This window comes from Pinus tabuliformis, chromosome 6, assembly GCF_031772625.1.
Source record: "Pinus tabuliformis cultivar Carrire ecotype Pingquan chromosome 6, CPIR1, whole genome shotgun sequence".
NCBI lineage: Eukaryota > Viridiplantae > Streptophyta > Pinopsida > Pinales > Pinaceae > Pinus > Pinus tabuliformis.
The window spans coordinates 1,902,262,853-1,902,278,910 of NC_142292.1; the positions used below are offsets into that span (position 1 = coordinate 1,902,262,853).

The 16,058-nt window shown below is 37.3% G+C and overlaps 1 protein-coding gene across 1 annotated transcript in view; it reads left to right on the forward strand.

The window, feature by feature from the left end:
- The window catches only part of LOC149266793 (FAM91 carboxy-terminus protein), a 177,223-nt gene that overhangs the window by 19,243 nt on the left and 141,922 nt on the right, over positions 1–16,058 (forward strand). The window contains exon 4 of the mRNA XM_089409113.1: positions 13,257–13,363. Within this exon, the coding sequence (XP_089265239.1) occupies positions 13,257–13,363 (107 nt within the window). The remainder of the gene's footprint in view (positions 1–13,256; positions 13,364–16,058) is intronic.

A 16,058-nucleotide genomic window follows, 5' to 3' on the forward strand; every position in this document is an offset into this window, starting at 1 on the left:
GTGGGCATTTGCTCCTACTATCGAAAGTTTGTAAGGGCTTCTCGCAGTTATCAATTCTTCTCACTGATTTGACGAAGAAGGGGAGTTGTAGTACAGATGGCAGGAGGCTTTTGAGTGCCTCAACAAGTCATTAACAAACAGCCCCGTGTTGGCACTCCTTGATTGCGCACAAACCTTTGGGCTTGAGTGTGATGCATCAGGGGAGGGTGTAGGAGCAATTTTGATGCAGGGGGGACCCCCAATAGCTTTCAAGAGCTGAAGCTACTCCCCATGAGAGACTGTACTCCATTTACGATAAGGAGATGCTAGCCATCATGCATGCGCTAGCCAAGTTCAGGCAATATTTGGTGGGAAACAGGTTCAGGGTCAAAACAGACCACAACAGTCTCAGATTCTTCTTGGAGCAAAAGCAGTTGCAGGAGAGGAAACAAAAGTGGGTGAGCAAGCTCCAGGCATACGACTTTGACATTGAGTATGTCAAAGGGAAGCACAACATGGTAGCTGATGCGTTGTCTAGGAGGTCAGCTACCCTTTCATTGATGAGCATTGCACCGGATTGGCAGGCATAGTTGCTAGTGGAGTATTCCAAGGACCATTTTGCATGTGAGGTCCTTGACAGTGCAATGGTGGATGATCAGTACCGGGTGATGAACGAGGTGATTTACTTTCAGAACCAGATTTATTTGGTACCTGACTCCCAGTGGAGGGAGAAGATCCTGTGCATTAGGGGTTTACCAAGACTTACAGGATCATCAGGGAGCGCTTTGCATGGAAGGACCTCAAGGATGATGTTCTGAGGCATGTTCGGGAGTGTGACACATGCCAGAGGAACAAGGGTGAGCAAACACACCTTGCTGGATTACTACAACCTCTTCCTATTCCCGAGGGGAAGTGGGAGAGCGTGTCGATGGATTTTATCATTGGGTTTCCCACAATGCAGGGCAAGGATTGCATATACGTGGTGGTGGACCAATTAATGAAGTTTGCACACTTTTTCGCCATCTCAGCCCGGTCCTTGACCTCACAGGTGGTCGAATTGTTTTTCAGAGAGGTATTTCGACTTCATGGTCTCTTGAAGACCATAGTCAGTGATCAGGACAACAGATTCATGGGAGGATTTTGGCAGGAGTTGTTTCGACTAGTGGGCACAAAACTCACTCTGAGCACCATCACCCCTAGACGGATGGGTAGACAGAGATTGTCAACAAATGGCTGGAGGGTTACCTGCGTAACTATGTGACGGGTCAGCAGCGTGCATGGATATGGTGGTTGCACTTGGGCGAGTACTGCTATAACACCACGTACCACATGTCCATAGGTATGTCCCCATTTAGAGCCCTATATGGTTACAATGCATTATCTTTTGCTGACGTGATGTTTGGAGACAGCAAGGCCCCTAGGGCCAAGGATTGGATACAGGAGAGCCAAGATATCTTGAGGGCTCTCAAAGATAACTTGCAGATTGCGCCGAACCAACAGAAGCTCCATGCAGACAAGGGCCGAGTAGAGTGAGGTTGGGGACTTAGTCTTCTTGAGGCTCCAACCGTATATGCAGTCTTCACTCAAGTAGAAGGGGGTCGAGAAGCTCAAGCCTCGCTTCTATGTGTCGTATTGAGTCACTAGGAGAGTTGGGGAGGTAGCATATGAGTTGGAGCTACCCCCGGGGAGCCGAGTACATAACACTTTTCATGTGTCTTGCCTGAAAAAGACACTGGGCTAGCAAGGGACATCGACTACAGAGCTACCACTTATGGATGATGAGGGGCACTTAGTTCTGGAGCCAGAGACTATTTTGGACACTCGTGAGAGGCACTTGTGGAACAGGCCATGAAGGAGCTTTTGATAAGATGGAAGAACCTACCGGATGAGAATGCCACTTGGGAGGGGGAGAAAATACTTAAACATCTTTAATTACAGTTGCTTGAGGACAAGCAACGTTTTGGTGGGGAGGATTGTGATATTCCCACTTAGCAACATTGTTAAGGGGAAATATCAATATTGCTCAATTTTGGATAAATTCGCACTTGCACCTAGGAGATGTGGGCTCAGAGGCTCCACATGAATTTTGGATTAAAATGAAGCCCAAACATTTGAGGATGGAGGAGGAAAATCGAGCCACTAGTGGTACGTGGGGGCCACCCATATAGAAATGTAGCCCACAAGGGAGACACACACTCATTGGAGCGAGTTTGGTGGGGGAAGTCGAGTTGGGCCCACATGGGCATTTTGGAGGCTCTTTTGCAAATAGAGGAAGATGCACTCATTTTGGTCATTCATGAATATTTGAGAATTGTCTTAGATTAGCATGCTTGAGTTGAAGCCAAGTTTGTAAGTGTTGTTTGACATGAGTATTTCTGAGCAGAAATCTCAACCCTTGCTTCAATGGACTTTGAGTGCCAGCCCAAGGAGGGTGTCTCATCCATTCTAGTTCGATCCAGGAGCAAAGAGTGCGAGTTTGAGGGAGGTTCCAGTAGCAGTGTAGGCATTACACAGTCCTTGGAGGAGGCACACTTGGGGGTTGAGGAGAGAAGGGAGTTTGGGGCTGAAACTTGAGGAGTCCGGGGAAGTGTTTTGTTGGTGATTGCAGCCATTTTGGGGGCTTTTAGCAGCAGGATTGACAGGTGGGTCGAATTACCCAGCAACAGTGCCATTGAGGGAAATTGGGCCGAAATTCCAAAGTCAACCATCGACAAATTCCTTCGTGGGTTATTCTGGGTATTTGGTGGAGAGCTCGGGGTTAATTTCCCAGAATTTTCTGAGCATCGGAGGAGGCCCTAACAACTATTCTACACAGCCAACAACTCATTTTCTGGGCATTTCACATTCATCACTTGGGCTTAGCTAGCTAGCCTTGGGCAAGCCCAAGTGCATACTTTCCAAGTACCCATTGTAACTTAATGCTTTATCAATAAAATGGCTCAGCAACGCAGTTTTTGGCTCTATTTGGTGTTCTTATGTTTGAGCAATCTTTTTCTGTGTTTATGTCTATGCATGCTTTGTTTATTATTGTAAATTTTCCTTAGGGATATTACATGTTACAAAGACAATGAGCCACAGGTCCACATAGTTCCATAGATATGTCATGCCTCAGATCCACAAGGTTCCATAGGGCTAATGAGCCTCAGATCCGCACTGTTCCATAGATATGTAGTGCCTTAGGTTTGCAAGATATATAGTCTCAGATCTGCACAAAACAAAGATATAAGAGATGATTTGCCTTGAAGGAGAGCAAATAGGCTCTAATATATTGTTGTTTGTCCATGTGAATAGATGTCTCTTGGTTTGGCCAACTTGGATACTTGTAGGGCAAATAAATTCAATTTTTCTCTTTTGATTTTTTAATGAAAATACCAACTAAAGCTACCAATTTTCAACACTCCCTCTTAGCTAGGGAGGTACTTTTCATTCTCTCTCTCAAGATCAATCTCCCCTACCAATCCATCAGTCTCTCAATAATAACCGAAGGGGGAGATCAGATGTACAATTCTCATCATAAGGAAAGATACATAGCATCAAACTCATCCCATAAGCCAAAACCCAATGGCATCAAGGTCAACACCCTACTGACCATAGTATCAATCAATGAAGCAAAACTCTCTAACCATATGAAATGGTTTCTTCTTCAAGCACAATGACCCAAGAGAGTACTCAAAAACAATCTTCCCAACCAACCTACTGGTCGCTCAGTCAAACATAATGACTCAAGGGAGTAATTAGGATCAAACTCTCTGACTATATCAATGGTCTCTTGGTCAAACACAATGGCCTAAGAGAGTACACAGGGTCCATCTCCTTGACCATAAAGAAGGGTCTCTTGGTCAAACTCAATGACCTAGGGGAGGAATCCTTAGCTCAATATCAAACTCCCTAACTATATAGTCTCTCAGTCTACGACCCAATGTAGAAATCTTGATCTCGATGTGAGAAGGGTCAATCTCCCCGACCATATGGTTTATCAGTCAAATCCAATGACCCAAAGGAGAGTACTAAAAAATAGTGTCTTTGACTAAGCCTACTGGTCTCTTAGTGAAACAACAATGACCTAAGGGATTACTCCAAGCCTTAGAACCAACCTCCCTAACCATAAGGTTTCTTGGTCAAACTCAATGACCCAAGGGAGTAACCAAAACAACCTTCCCAACCATAAACCATGGTTTCTCTACAAAGCGCAAGGAAGATTCATGATGCTATACAATCAAAGCTCGTCTCACTCCATGAGAGGGATTGTTAGCCACACTAGGCTTTGTCAAATCATCAACAACATCAATAGGGATATATTCTAACCTCACAACTCCTCTCTAGACAACATCCCGAATATAGTGACACTTGATCTCAATGTGCTTCGACTTGTCATGAAAAACCAGATTCTCAGAAAGATTCACACAACTTTGGATATATCATAGTCGATTCCAACACTTGATCAAACAAACCAACAGACAACTTTCATAGGCAAACTGCTTTGCAACAGGCTGAACAATCAGCTATATATTCAGCTTAAGCTGTGCTAAATGCAACAAAGGTCTGCACAATACTCATCCACGATATCCAAGCTAAGACAACATCCAAAAGTGCTCTTCAAAACATCTAGTCCAATTAGAATTTTCAAATCCATGCAGAGGATACTTCAATTGGCCAATCAATAGGATCAAACAGAGTGTCACCGCTTCTTCAAATTCGTTATCATGGAGGTGTCCATGACTCGCAGACAATCATGACAAATTTCTGAAGGATCTCAAAATAAAAAAATCAACACGATTATGCCACACTTTCAATCCCAGGTAGTGATGCATTAGACCAAGATCCTTCAATCAACTCCCTCTTATATTGGACAAAGATGTCTTCAACCCTTGTTATAAACATATCATCAACATATGGCAGTGTTGTTGCACATAATGTCTAGGCACCGCGACAACGACTCAGATCGGGCTGTCACCTTGATCCCTAATCTCTCCGTTTACGCTATCTCCCAACAACAGATTAAGGGGGGTAGACCCTATGGAAATGGATGGAAGAAGGACTAGTTGGGAACCAACCAATCCGGGAGACACAGTTGAGCGACCGAGTACTTATTGAGATCTAGCAAGACTTTAAGGATTCAATTAGATTTAGATGATTGATACCAGTGCCTTGTGGAGTCAACTATCTTGCTAAGTAAATTTAGGACGAAGTACAAGATGGACAACTGCTGCTTTAATGATCAACTATCCTATATGAAAATGCAATTCCTATGACTTAAGTGAAATGGAAGAATCTTGGTTGATTTTATTTAAATGTTTATTCTAAGTATGTCCTTTGATTTTTGTTTGTATTGACCCTAAACTTTATAGCGAATGACAGAGAGAAGTCTAGGTGAAGCACACGAGGGTGTGATTAACGATCCCTCTTCTTGAAATCTAACGTATGTGATGTCTCCGACGCTGTAGAGGCTGTGGCTCTAACGATTGCAAGGTCATCATTTTAGATACTAAAAGGACTAGACTTCTCAAGAGAAGACACAAATGTGTTCCTATCTTTCTTTCAACCAAGCTTATGCTTAGAGGTCGATTATTAATATGCAGAACTATCTTAGGATGCGAATGCAAGGTGGAATTAAAAGATGAGTGAGTAGTCTTGAGTTAAGATCGTTTAAGGTTTAAGTACTTAGCATTAATTAACCTTTATGGGAAGAGTACTTCAAAAATGAAGAGACAATCTTACACAAGACAAAGTGCCAATTTTCCAAATGCCAATAGGATACAAAAGATGCCAAAGACATAATTGCTCAAGTAAATAATCACAAAATGTATCTCTTAAAGAAAGATCACTCACATGCTAAAAATCCACAATAACCATAAACTAATAATGATATTAATGGCAAGAGAAAGAACTAGAGTATTTACCCACGGTGTTATTCAAATCTATTATCCAATGACAATTAGATCATCAATGTTCCTTTTAGACAATTAAGATGCCTTAACTCAGACAATAATAATGTTCTTACAAAAAAAATTGCTGAATAAACGATACTAAACATTCACTTTCCACATGAATTAAAGGCGCTTATTTTTCAACAAAATCAGTTAAGCTTTCAGAGATAATAAGGGCAGCAAAAAAAAAGATTTATGACAACAGATATATTAGCCCTTTAAACTCTTATGATAGTCACCTTCAGAATTATGTTTCAACACCTAATTTTTGGAAATTTAGTATTCAGGACAACGGTAGATCAAATTTATTTTCAACACTTTAAACTTCATAAATGCATTTAGGAAAACAAGCTTATATGTGTGTAATCCTAATTCAGAACTCAAAAAATATCAAACATTTAAACTTAAAACCCAATGTCAATAACAACTAAAACTTGCTGAAGTAAGAATGCAAAACATCACCCAAAAGCACCTAATTTTCAGAGATTTGCATTTAAAACAACAATGAGTTCTTTAGGGACAACAATGAACCAAATTAGTGCAAGTGTGTAAAACAGTCCCAAAATATTCAATTTTACGTGTGCAATCCAAATTTAGAATTTAGAAAATAAGTGTTTAAACTTGATGCTACTAACCATGCCAAATCTTGCTGCAAAAAATATTCACTTTCAGAATGAAGTAACAACACTATTTTTCAGAAATAATGTTTATGACAACTTATTATTTTGGGACAATAGTAAGCCTTAGATGCCAAACTAATGAAAAGTATGTCAAACAGTTTCCAATCAATTGTTTCTCAGAAAATATGGAATTTAGATGCAAATTTCTATTATGATTAAACTTCAGATTCCAGAAAGTAAGGAGACAATCATTCAAATTGTAGTTTATTACTCAGTTATTATCTTTGTCAATGTGCTTAATGTCACTGCTTAAATTAATTAGCTTAACATATTGGACAACGATACAACGAAAGAAACAGAGGTTAGAAATGAAACCTAAGACCCTAGCCCTTGAAGCTTTTTATCCAAAATCTTCCAGCAATGAGCAAAAAAATGAAAATCACCAATTTCTACCCATGGTTCTCTTCAACTTCAATTCAGATTTGAATGGCAAAACCCTCATCCAAACTCAATTTTTTTGTTGTTGCAATTTTGTATCTCAGAAATTCCTGAAACCCTAGATCTGAAATTTCATTGGATGATCCTTGAATTATTTGGCTCTGCAAACAAAAATGAGACTAAATATTGCCCTCTAGGGCCTAGATCTATTTTAAAAGCCAAAACTTTCCTCAAATAATTCATATCTGAATCCTTTAATGAAAGATCTTATTCCCCGCAAACAAAAGTTTGAGGCTAGATCTTGCCCTCAAGGGTCTAGATCTAGCTCAAATTTGAAGATCTCCTTCGCTGATTTCTCAGATCTATTCCTACACAAGTGAAAAGAGGAAAACCCAATACTCAATATGTACAAAAATAGAGAAAATCCCAAAAACCCAAGTGTTAAAATTCAAAATTATGTTACAAAACTTCAGATCTACACAAATAAATTACAGATCTATACAAATAATCTACAGATCTATTAGATCCCAAGAGTATGAGTTCAACTTCGCTCTCAAATCTGTAGATTTAAGGCTCTTCCTAGCGAGATCTAACTATTTAGCACAATTTTTGAGAGATAAATAAATTTTTAAATGAGGCACTAGCCTAGAAAACCCTGCAAGAGAAGCTTTGTTGGATAAATCTTGGGGTTTAAATCAAACGGACTCTTCAGATCTTATGCTTTAGGAGTCGACTGGTCTAGCCGAGGACTTCTCCAAATGCCCAAATATTTAAGTACGAATGATTTCTGCAAACACTAGATCAAGTTATCAGATCGATAGAGATATAAAACAACAATATAATCTTCAAGAATTAGAGATACTTGCTAATTCAATCAAATTAAAATTGTTACCTTAGATCCAATAAACTAAGCAAGATACTTGTGTAATAGATTATTCCACGAGAACTATTAATCGATAATTTATAAATAATATTCAACAGAACATTAAAAATAATATTACCATAAAATACCAAAGATGAACACTGCCATCAATAAAACCCCAAAGACTTTGTGTTGTTATTATTCCAGAAATATTACAAAAGAGCTTCAAGAGCTAGTACACGATCTAAAAGATCGGATCAATTGAATGACAATTGACCTCTAATTTATAGATTAATTCTCCAATGGCTAGTTGGTTTGATTTCCGTCAAAGTAATCTCGATCGTTGAAAAAGATTTAATTATCTTTTAATCTCCTCCGTTGAAATTATTTTATTTTTGAAAAATTTGAATTTTTTATTTAATTCATTTTTAATCAACTCGAAATTAATTATTTTGAGTTGATTTCTTAAAAAAATTGACTTCGACTTAACTACCAAGGCCCAAGGGTCCAAAATCTCTTGAAATTTTCAATATTCCCTGTCGGGACCTCCAAAAATTAATTTCTCTGAGACCCACGAATTTTACTTTTTGGAGAATTAATTTTTTCATGACTTAAAATTAATTAAATGTTTGGCTTAGAATTTCAAGTTAAGTTTGCTAGAAAATTTAATTAGTTGACTCAAGGGGGGATTAATAATTTTTCCGACCCTTAAATAATTTAGTAGTGGTGTCTAAATATGAGGGACCATGCACTAAAATATTTTTTATATCAAGATATTACAATTTAATACATTAAGGGGGAAAACCCGTTTGTTATAGACCCTCATTATTTTACCCAATTCTGCGACTTAAATATGATCTAGTAGAATTAGTGATTTGTAATAAAATAATTTAGTCAATTAGCTACAATTATTCTCAAATCAATTTATAGAAGACTCGACTAAAATACTAGGACTTACGTAAGATCTTGACGACAAAATCCACCCTAACTTTGGGGTGAGGTTGTAGGGAAAAACTCTGCCGATCATCCGTGTTTAGAAACACACATGAATTGGTGCGACGAAAAACCTCCTAGGAGAGAAATTGTCACCAAAAAAGTAGGATTACCTGAGTTGTTACATACATCGATGGTCTTACTAGGATCATTTACATTACAAACATGCATAATGGGTTTACAACTTTAAACAATGATGGCTGAAGATGACGGAATCCGGATGATATTACTGTTTGATCATGATGGAATATTCTTGCGAAAATCTATACTGCTATAGGGTAGTTGATAGAGTGGTCAACAGGCAGAAACAAATCAAGGGCTCATCTTCAACAACAGATCAACATCGTTCGAGATAGCCATTAACTCAAGAGTACCATACACTAGGTGCTTGAGTTCATATTCTTCTCCCTCTTACCGAGGTAATCCTTTGCTTGGTACTTCTAGCCATATTTAACTCGAACATAGTTCAAGTATGCTCCCTCTGAGTCCATTGCTCAACATGAGTCTTGTCATTATATTTGCTTTGTTCTTCCATTCTTTCCATTTGTTGCTACAACTTTGGCAACATTCATCATGTACTTGCAATCCTCATAGGAGGTTATGAAAGAACAATCACAGCTAAGCAAGATATACAAAGAAGATAGACTAATAGAAACAACAACAATAGTAATAAACAAGAAAGAGAGATACAAAATACTTATCTTTTGAGAATATGTCAGCTCCCTCTTAATCTTAGCCTTCTTGCATCCAATTTGCAAATAAATCTCGTCCACATCATCATCATCATAATGACATTCCTATCTTGCAAGGGCTAGGGTTTCTTCTTTCAGCGGAGGCAATCAATCCTAGGGTTTTGTCCACAAACCCTAGGGATTTCTTATTCAAACCCTTGCTAGGGTTTACAGACCCTAAACAATCCTAGAATCTGACCAAGACATACAGTCTTCCAAACCCTAGATTTTGCAATCCCATTAAGTCTCAACCTTTCAACAAGATATCAAAAGATGTATTTTGCTCATAATTTGATCAGCGTTCAAACTTTGAAGAGGAGTTTCGACCTCTTGTTATGTTGGCCTAACTCAACAATTGGTGTAACCCTAACATCCTTGCATTGTATCTTTGTAATCGTACTTCATTTAGTCATTTGAGTCATCAGTCCATTAGACCTTGATTAGCAACAAGGGTTTCAAGGAATTTACCTTTAAATGATCATGTTTTCTTCTTGAGATCAGATGTAAATCATCATCCTGCATGGAGTAAGTAGCAACCCTTGGACTGAATCAAATGCATCACCTTGATAATCTTCTTGAATACTTCCTGAAAAGCAATCTGATCCTTTTCACTGACATGGCTTTCAAGATAATATATATGTATATATTAGACCTTCTAGGTGACAGGCTTGGATCCTCAAACTTCTACGATAGCCTAAATAACGTCGACCTCGTTTTGCTGTACTTATATATAAGGCACATACCACCTCAGGCTCAGACTACACCTTAGATGTAACTCGAATCCCAACAAAGATAATTCAGACTTCTTAGATCATGATTGGACCTACCAACAAAAGAACTCGGGCTATTTTCTCAGACTTCTTATGACAATTGAGACTTGTTCTTCTTGGATATATCAGAGATATGCCTTTGGAGTTGTAGCTTCTTTTCCTTGTTCCACAGATGGCACAATAAGCTCAGACTCGGATTTGTCTTACAAGGATAAGCTCAGTCCTTAACAAACATGGTCTTCTTCAAAATTGCGGGTCAGACTGCAAAAGTCTTGAAAGAGGTATCAGTCGTGGATTTTTAAGAATTCTCTATAGTCTTTCTAATCTTCCACAAGGGATTTATCAAAGAGATAACACAAGTACTCAACCCTTTTCACACAGGGAGCTCAGTACCTTTCCATAGCCATAAACTTAACTTGGCCCTTTACGTAGAAAACTTGGTCCTTTTCTCAAACTTGTCACTGTTCCACTGTAGTGACAAACTTGTACTGTAACATAATTCAGACTTCCCTTGGATTGGTTACTACTTCATAGGGCTTGGATCATTGAGTAGACATAGGTCACTTACAGAGATAACAAACTTGTGTTCCACAGTGATGACATACTTTGGACTACTTGGATTGGTTACTGATCGAGATCATGCCTTAGGCTCAGATTATGCTCTCGGATTATCATCAAAGAGCTCGGATCACCGAGGAAACTCAAATGCCACAGAGATTATGCAATTCGGACTGGTTGCTTCTTTTCTCAGAGATGAAATTCAGACGTGGATGTAGTCACAAAACTTAGGCCTATACTGCTATTCGGATTACTGATCCTTTCACAGAGGCATATAAACTCAGACTTGTCTCTAAACTTAATCTTGTCACTCTTCCACAAAGATGACAAACTTGGATGCCACTTAGATACCATACCACTCAAGTACTACTTCGGATGCTACTCAGATGCCACAGAGACTTGCAAATTCTTTCATCATAGTTGCTCTACACACAGTCTAGGTCTCGGAATTGGTTAGAACATGGCTCAGAACCTCAGACAGGCCTTAGACTTGGCTCATTATTAAGGAGCTCGGATCATCAACACTAGCACTTGAGCAAAACCACAGAGATATAACAATACAAAGATGTAACTTGGTTCCATTTTATAAATACAATAAGCTAAAACTTGATCACCATCCATAGAGGCTCGGATTTCAATTTGTGTTACTAATCCTTCCATAGAAGATGCAAAAATTCGTATTTCACAGAGCTTTGTATAGGAGCCACAAAATTTTGCACAGGAGCCACAGAACTGTGATCATGAGTCGAAGTGCCTTGAGGAGGATCCTCATCCCAAACTGCTCTTCAAGGTGGCTCTGATACCATGTTGATCTTTCTAGTAGTGACAGACTAGAACAATTTTCTTTTAACGATAACTACTTCAAATGATCCATTATTATTAATTACATATAGCATTCAACATCATCAAGCAGTTATACATAATAACATTTCAACCATTAACAATAGCGCAGTAGAGATCACTGTAAAACGGAGAAACAAGAGACAAAAATTTTGGTCAATGACCAGGGAAAAACCCCAAAGGGGAAAACTGAAGAATCTTTCCTTATGAGAGAATGTCCAATCCAATTTGTACATCAAAATATCATGTCTTTGACAAGACACATAGACAAGAACTGACTGGAATGATGACCTCCCACAAGTGCCAAGCCAACCCTCCAATAACCTTCGCATATCCACAGAGATATATGCCACAAACCCTCGCATATGTTACATAGACAATGAGCCACAGGTCCTCATAGTTCCACAGATATGTCATGCCTCAGATCTGCAAGGTTCCACAGGGCTAATAAGCCTCAGACCCGCATTGTTCCACAAATATGTAGTGCCTCAGGTACGCAAGATATATAGCATCAGATCCTTACAAAACAGAGATATAAGAGATGATCCGAATCTGCCTTGAGGAGATTGAATAGGCTCGATATACAGTTGTTCGTCCATGTGAATAGATGTGTCTCTTGGGCAGGCCGACTTGATCTTGGAGGGGCTGACTTGGACACTTGTGGGTAAATAAATTGAATATCTCTCTTTTGATTTTATTAATGAAAATACCGACCAAAGCTACCAATTTTCAACATTTTCCTCTATAGAAAACATAGAGTGGGGATTACATAAATGAGTAACAGTTGATGGCCTCTTTCGATGTTAAAATGACTCTTTCTAAAGGGAGCAGTGCGTGCATAACTACCTATTCTAGTTATTGAATGACCCACCCCTTGTTAAACCTTTCTATAATTGTCAATAGTGTCCTTCAATAACAGGGCAGTTACTAACATACTAAATGCATTCTTCTTCTCTTTTGTATGTTTCTATATCCTTTACTCAAATTCTTAAATTTGAAAAGATGCTGAAGACCATTATCTCCTACTAAAGAAATCACCTTCGTTTTTTTCTTATGAGAGTTTTTGCAAGATTGGGTCAATACATGTTGGAATTCTGCATTTTTCATGGTTTACCTTATAAATGGTATAATACTTCCAATGCCTTAATCCATATGCATATATTATACAACTACTGTTGCACAGATTGTGACCTTGTTTTGTAATGCATATGAGAGATCTCTGTGAAGAGCACAGTGAAAAGACATTTATTCTAGAAGGTATCTACTGTATTTTGTTTATTAAAAGTCTAGTCATAGTCAAGCTATCTTCCACATCGGGTAGAGTCTTGAAGATCCTAATAATCTCTGCTTCCTTGGAGAGTAAAATTCTCTGCTTTCACTCATAATAGAGTAAACAGCTCTTTAAGACTTCAGGCTTCTGCAAGTACCTATATGTTTTATATCTATAGCTTTGTTGTCTTTAATTGGAACTAAATCCGTGCATATGCACTGTGACAGACAATTTTTGATCATTTCAATGCACCTTTCTTATGATGCAGAGCAACCATATGATCGTATACCTAATTTCAGTGCTGCAGATGCTTTGCGACTTACTGGTATTGGAAGGAATGAATTTATTGATATCATGAACAAGTGCAGATCGAAGGTTTGCACTCAAAATATTAGTTAATACCTCTTCTATAATGCTGATGAAAAGAATAAGGAAAAATGTTCCTAATGCTGGAAAAAAATCACCTAAGTTGGAAACATGCTTTTGCTATTCTATTTTGGCAACATGATTTTGCTATTCTATGTCTGTAACGTGTATGTATCTGTACTTTAGAATCTATGTATATGGCATATATTTTCTATTGAAAAAGTAATTCAAACAGTCAGAACAATTACAATCACATCAACATAAAAATCTTGGTGACTATCCACCAAAAACATCTTCTTGGAAAGAAAACATGGATGCTACCCTTGTTATATAGCACCAATCATTGCTGCACACTACAAATCCAAAAGAAACTGTTAGAAAGTGTACCTCAGACAGTCTTCTACAGGATCATGACACACTCAGCAGATCTGCATAACATTGATTTTGGTGCAGCACAATGGCATGTAGACAAGGGTGCGGAAGTATAATAGACTAGGAGGGGGACACATCTTTATTCATAGGATTCCAGCTGTGAGAGTGCATGCATGCATGCATGTGATAGCTTTAGATATGATAGGATAAGTTCATCCTTAGATTCCAGTTCTAGGAGATTGCATGTTGTATCTAAGTTAAAGAGGGTGCATGCAGTGGCATGTGTTAGTGTGAGGTTATTAAGCAGTTTTGTAGTTGTAGCTTAGGTCTAAGTTTAGTTAGGTGCATGCATGCAAACAAGGGGATGTATGATTGCATGCCTCTAATCATTTCCCGCTGAGGTGCTGTTGCGTATGTATCCAGATTTTCCATATGTACTCTTCTTCCTAGCCTATAAAGGAGAAAGTAGGGGAATTCCTAGTCTATAAAGGAGAAAGTAGGGGAATAGGTTTATTCATTCAGTTCAGCAGCAAGCAATGAACTAGCTCACTGTATTTTTCCTGTAGCAGATTTCAGTTTAGAATTAGTGACAAAACAGTACAGGGTTTGTCCATCTATTTTGTTTTGTTTTTAACAATGGTTTAACAATAACATTCTAATTCTGTTTTCCTGGTTAATAACAGTGATGTGATTAGGACATGTTACCTCCAAAACTGAAATTTAAGTGGTAAAGTCCTAAAACAGAAGCACAATGCTAGGGTTAATGAAGAAGGGCTACCCACTGTCATCACAGTAGCTCCTTTTACTCTCCTTATACTGGTTCTCACCTGGCACAAAGAGGGTTTCGCTAGGAAAGTGTATGATAAACTTTAGAGAAAAAATGGGATGGTGGATTGAGACTCCAATTGGGAAAAATGGAATCAAGGTGTCTGTTATGTAAAAAATTAGTTAATTTTAGGGTTATTATTTAATTTTAGGTTTAATTAGACGAAAGGGCACGATCATAAGATCATGCCCTTTCCCAAAGGGTGCCCATGGCGGTATATAAGCCAGGAAACCCATTTGTAAACAATCATCATCTGTCAATTCATCTTTTTAATAAAATATTTATATATATATTTTCTGCATATCAGAAGTTTTTCACTTCATTTGGTATCAGATCCACGTTTGGCTGATCACCAGGCCTTTGGCTATCAACCTATCATCAACCTTGTTGCTGTCATAATTGAAGCGTTTTGCCACACATTGGGAGATTCCCCATTTTTTAGGTCTTTGGCCATAAAAAAAAATTAACCAAAAAAAAATTTAAGCAAATAAATTAGAAAAAGAAGAAGAAAAAAGTAAAAGAAAAAACAAAACTGATACAAAATCTCATACCAAGTATATTTAAAACTTTTTAGGTGGAGAAGCCCGTGGTTTTAAAAACTACCCATGGTAATTGCCCATGGTATTTTAAAAAGTTTAAAGAAAAAAAAGAAAAACAAAAAACAAAAGGAATACCCTTTACTTTTACGTGGAGAACTTTTTAACTGAGGTTTTGAAAACAATCCATGGTAATAGCCCAAGGTATTTTAAAAGTTAAAGAAAAAACAAGGATACAAAAGCTCTTACGTGAAAGGTAAATATTACTTTTTACAGGAGGTTTTAAAAACAACCCATGGTAATAGCCCATGGTATTTTAAAAGTAAAAGATATTTTGATAACATTGGAGAGAAAAGGTGTGATCTAAATAATTTTAATCGTTCTCATCCAAATTTTCTGAGAAAAAGAAATATTATTATAATTATAAAAAGGGATACTATATAAGCCTTATATAGTTACATATAAAAGGAAAAGTGGGTCTCAAAAAAGTATATATAAATTTTATATAATTATATATAATTAATATTATAATATATATAAATTAAAATTATATAATATATATAATTTATAATTATATATATTAAATATATTATTATTATATAAAAATTTTATTAAAAGAGTGAACAAAAGAAAAAAGAAATATTTGAAATATATATATATATATATAATAAGATTTTTATAAGAGAGAAGTGGAAAAATATTTTATAGATTAAAAGAATATATACAATAAAAAGAGAAATTATATAAAAAGAGAGTAAAAAAAAAAGGAGAGAGAATATATCATATAAAAAAAAGAAAAAAATAAATTATTTATAAATAAATAAATAAATAAATTGTTGTAAAAAAAGGAAGATAAAAGAAGTGAAGAAAAAGAAAAAATATAGAATCCAGGAGTAAGGAACAAAGACAATCAATCACAAGGGATATAGAACAATTAATTGCAATATTTGAGCGACAAATTGAGAAGAGT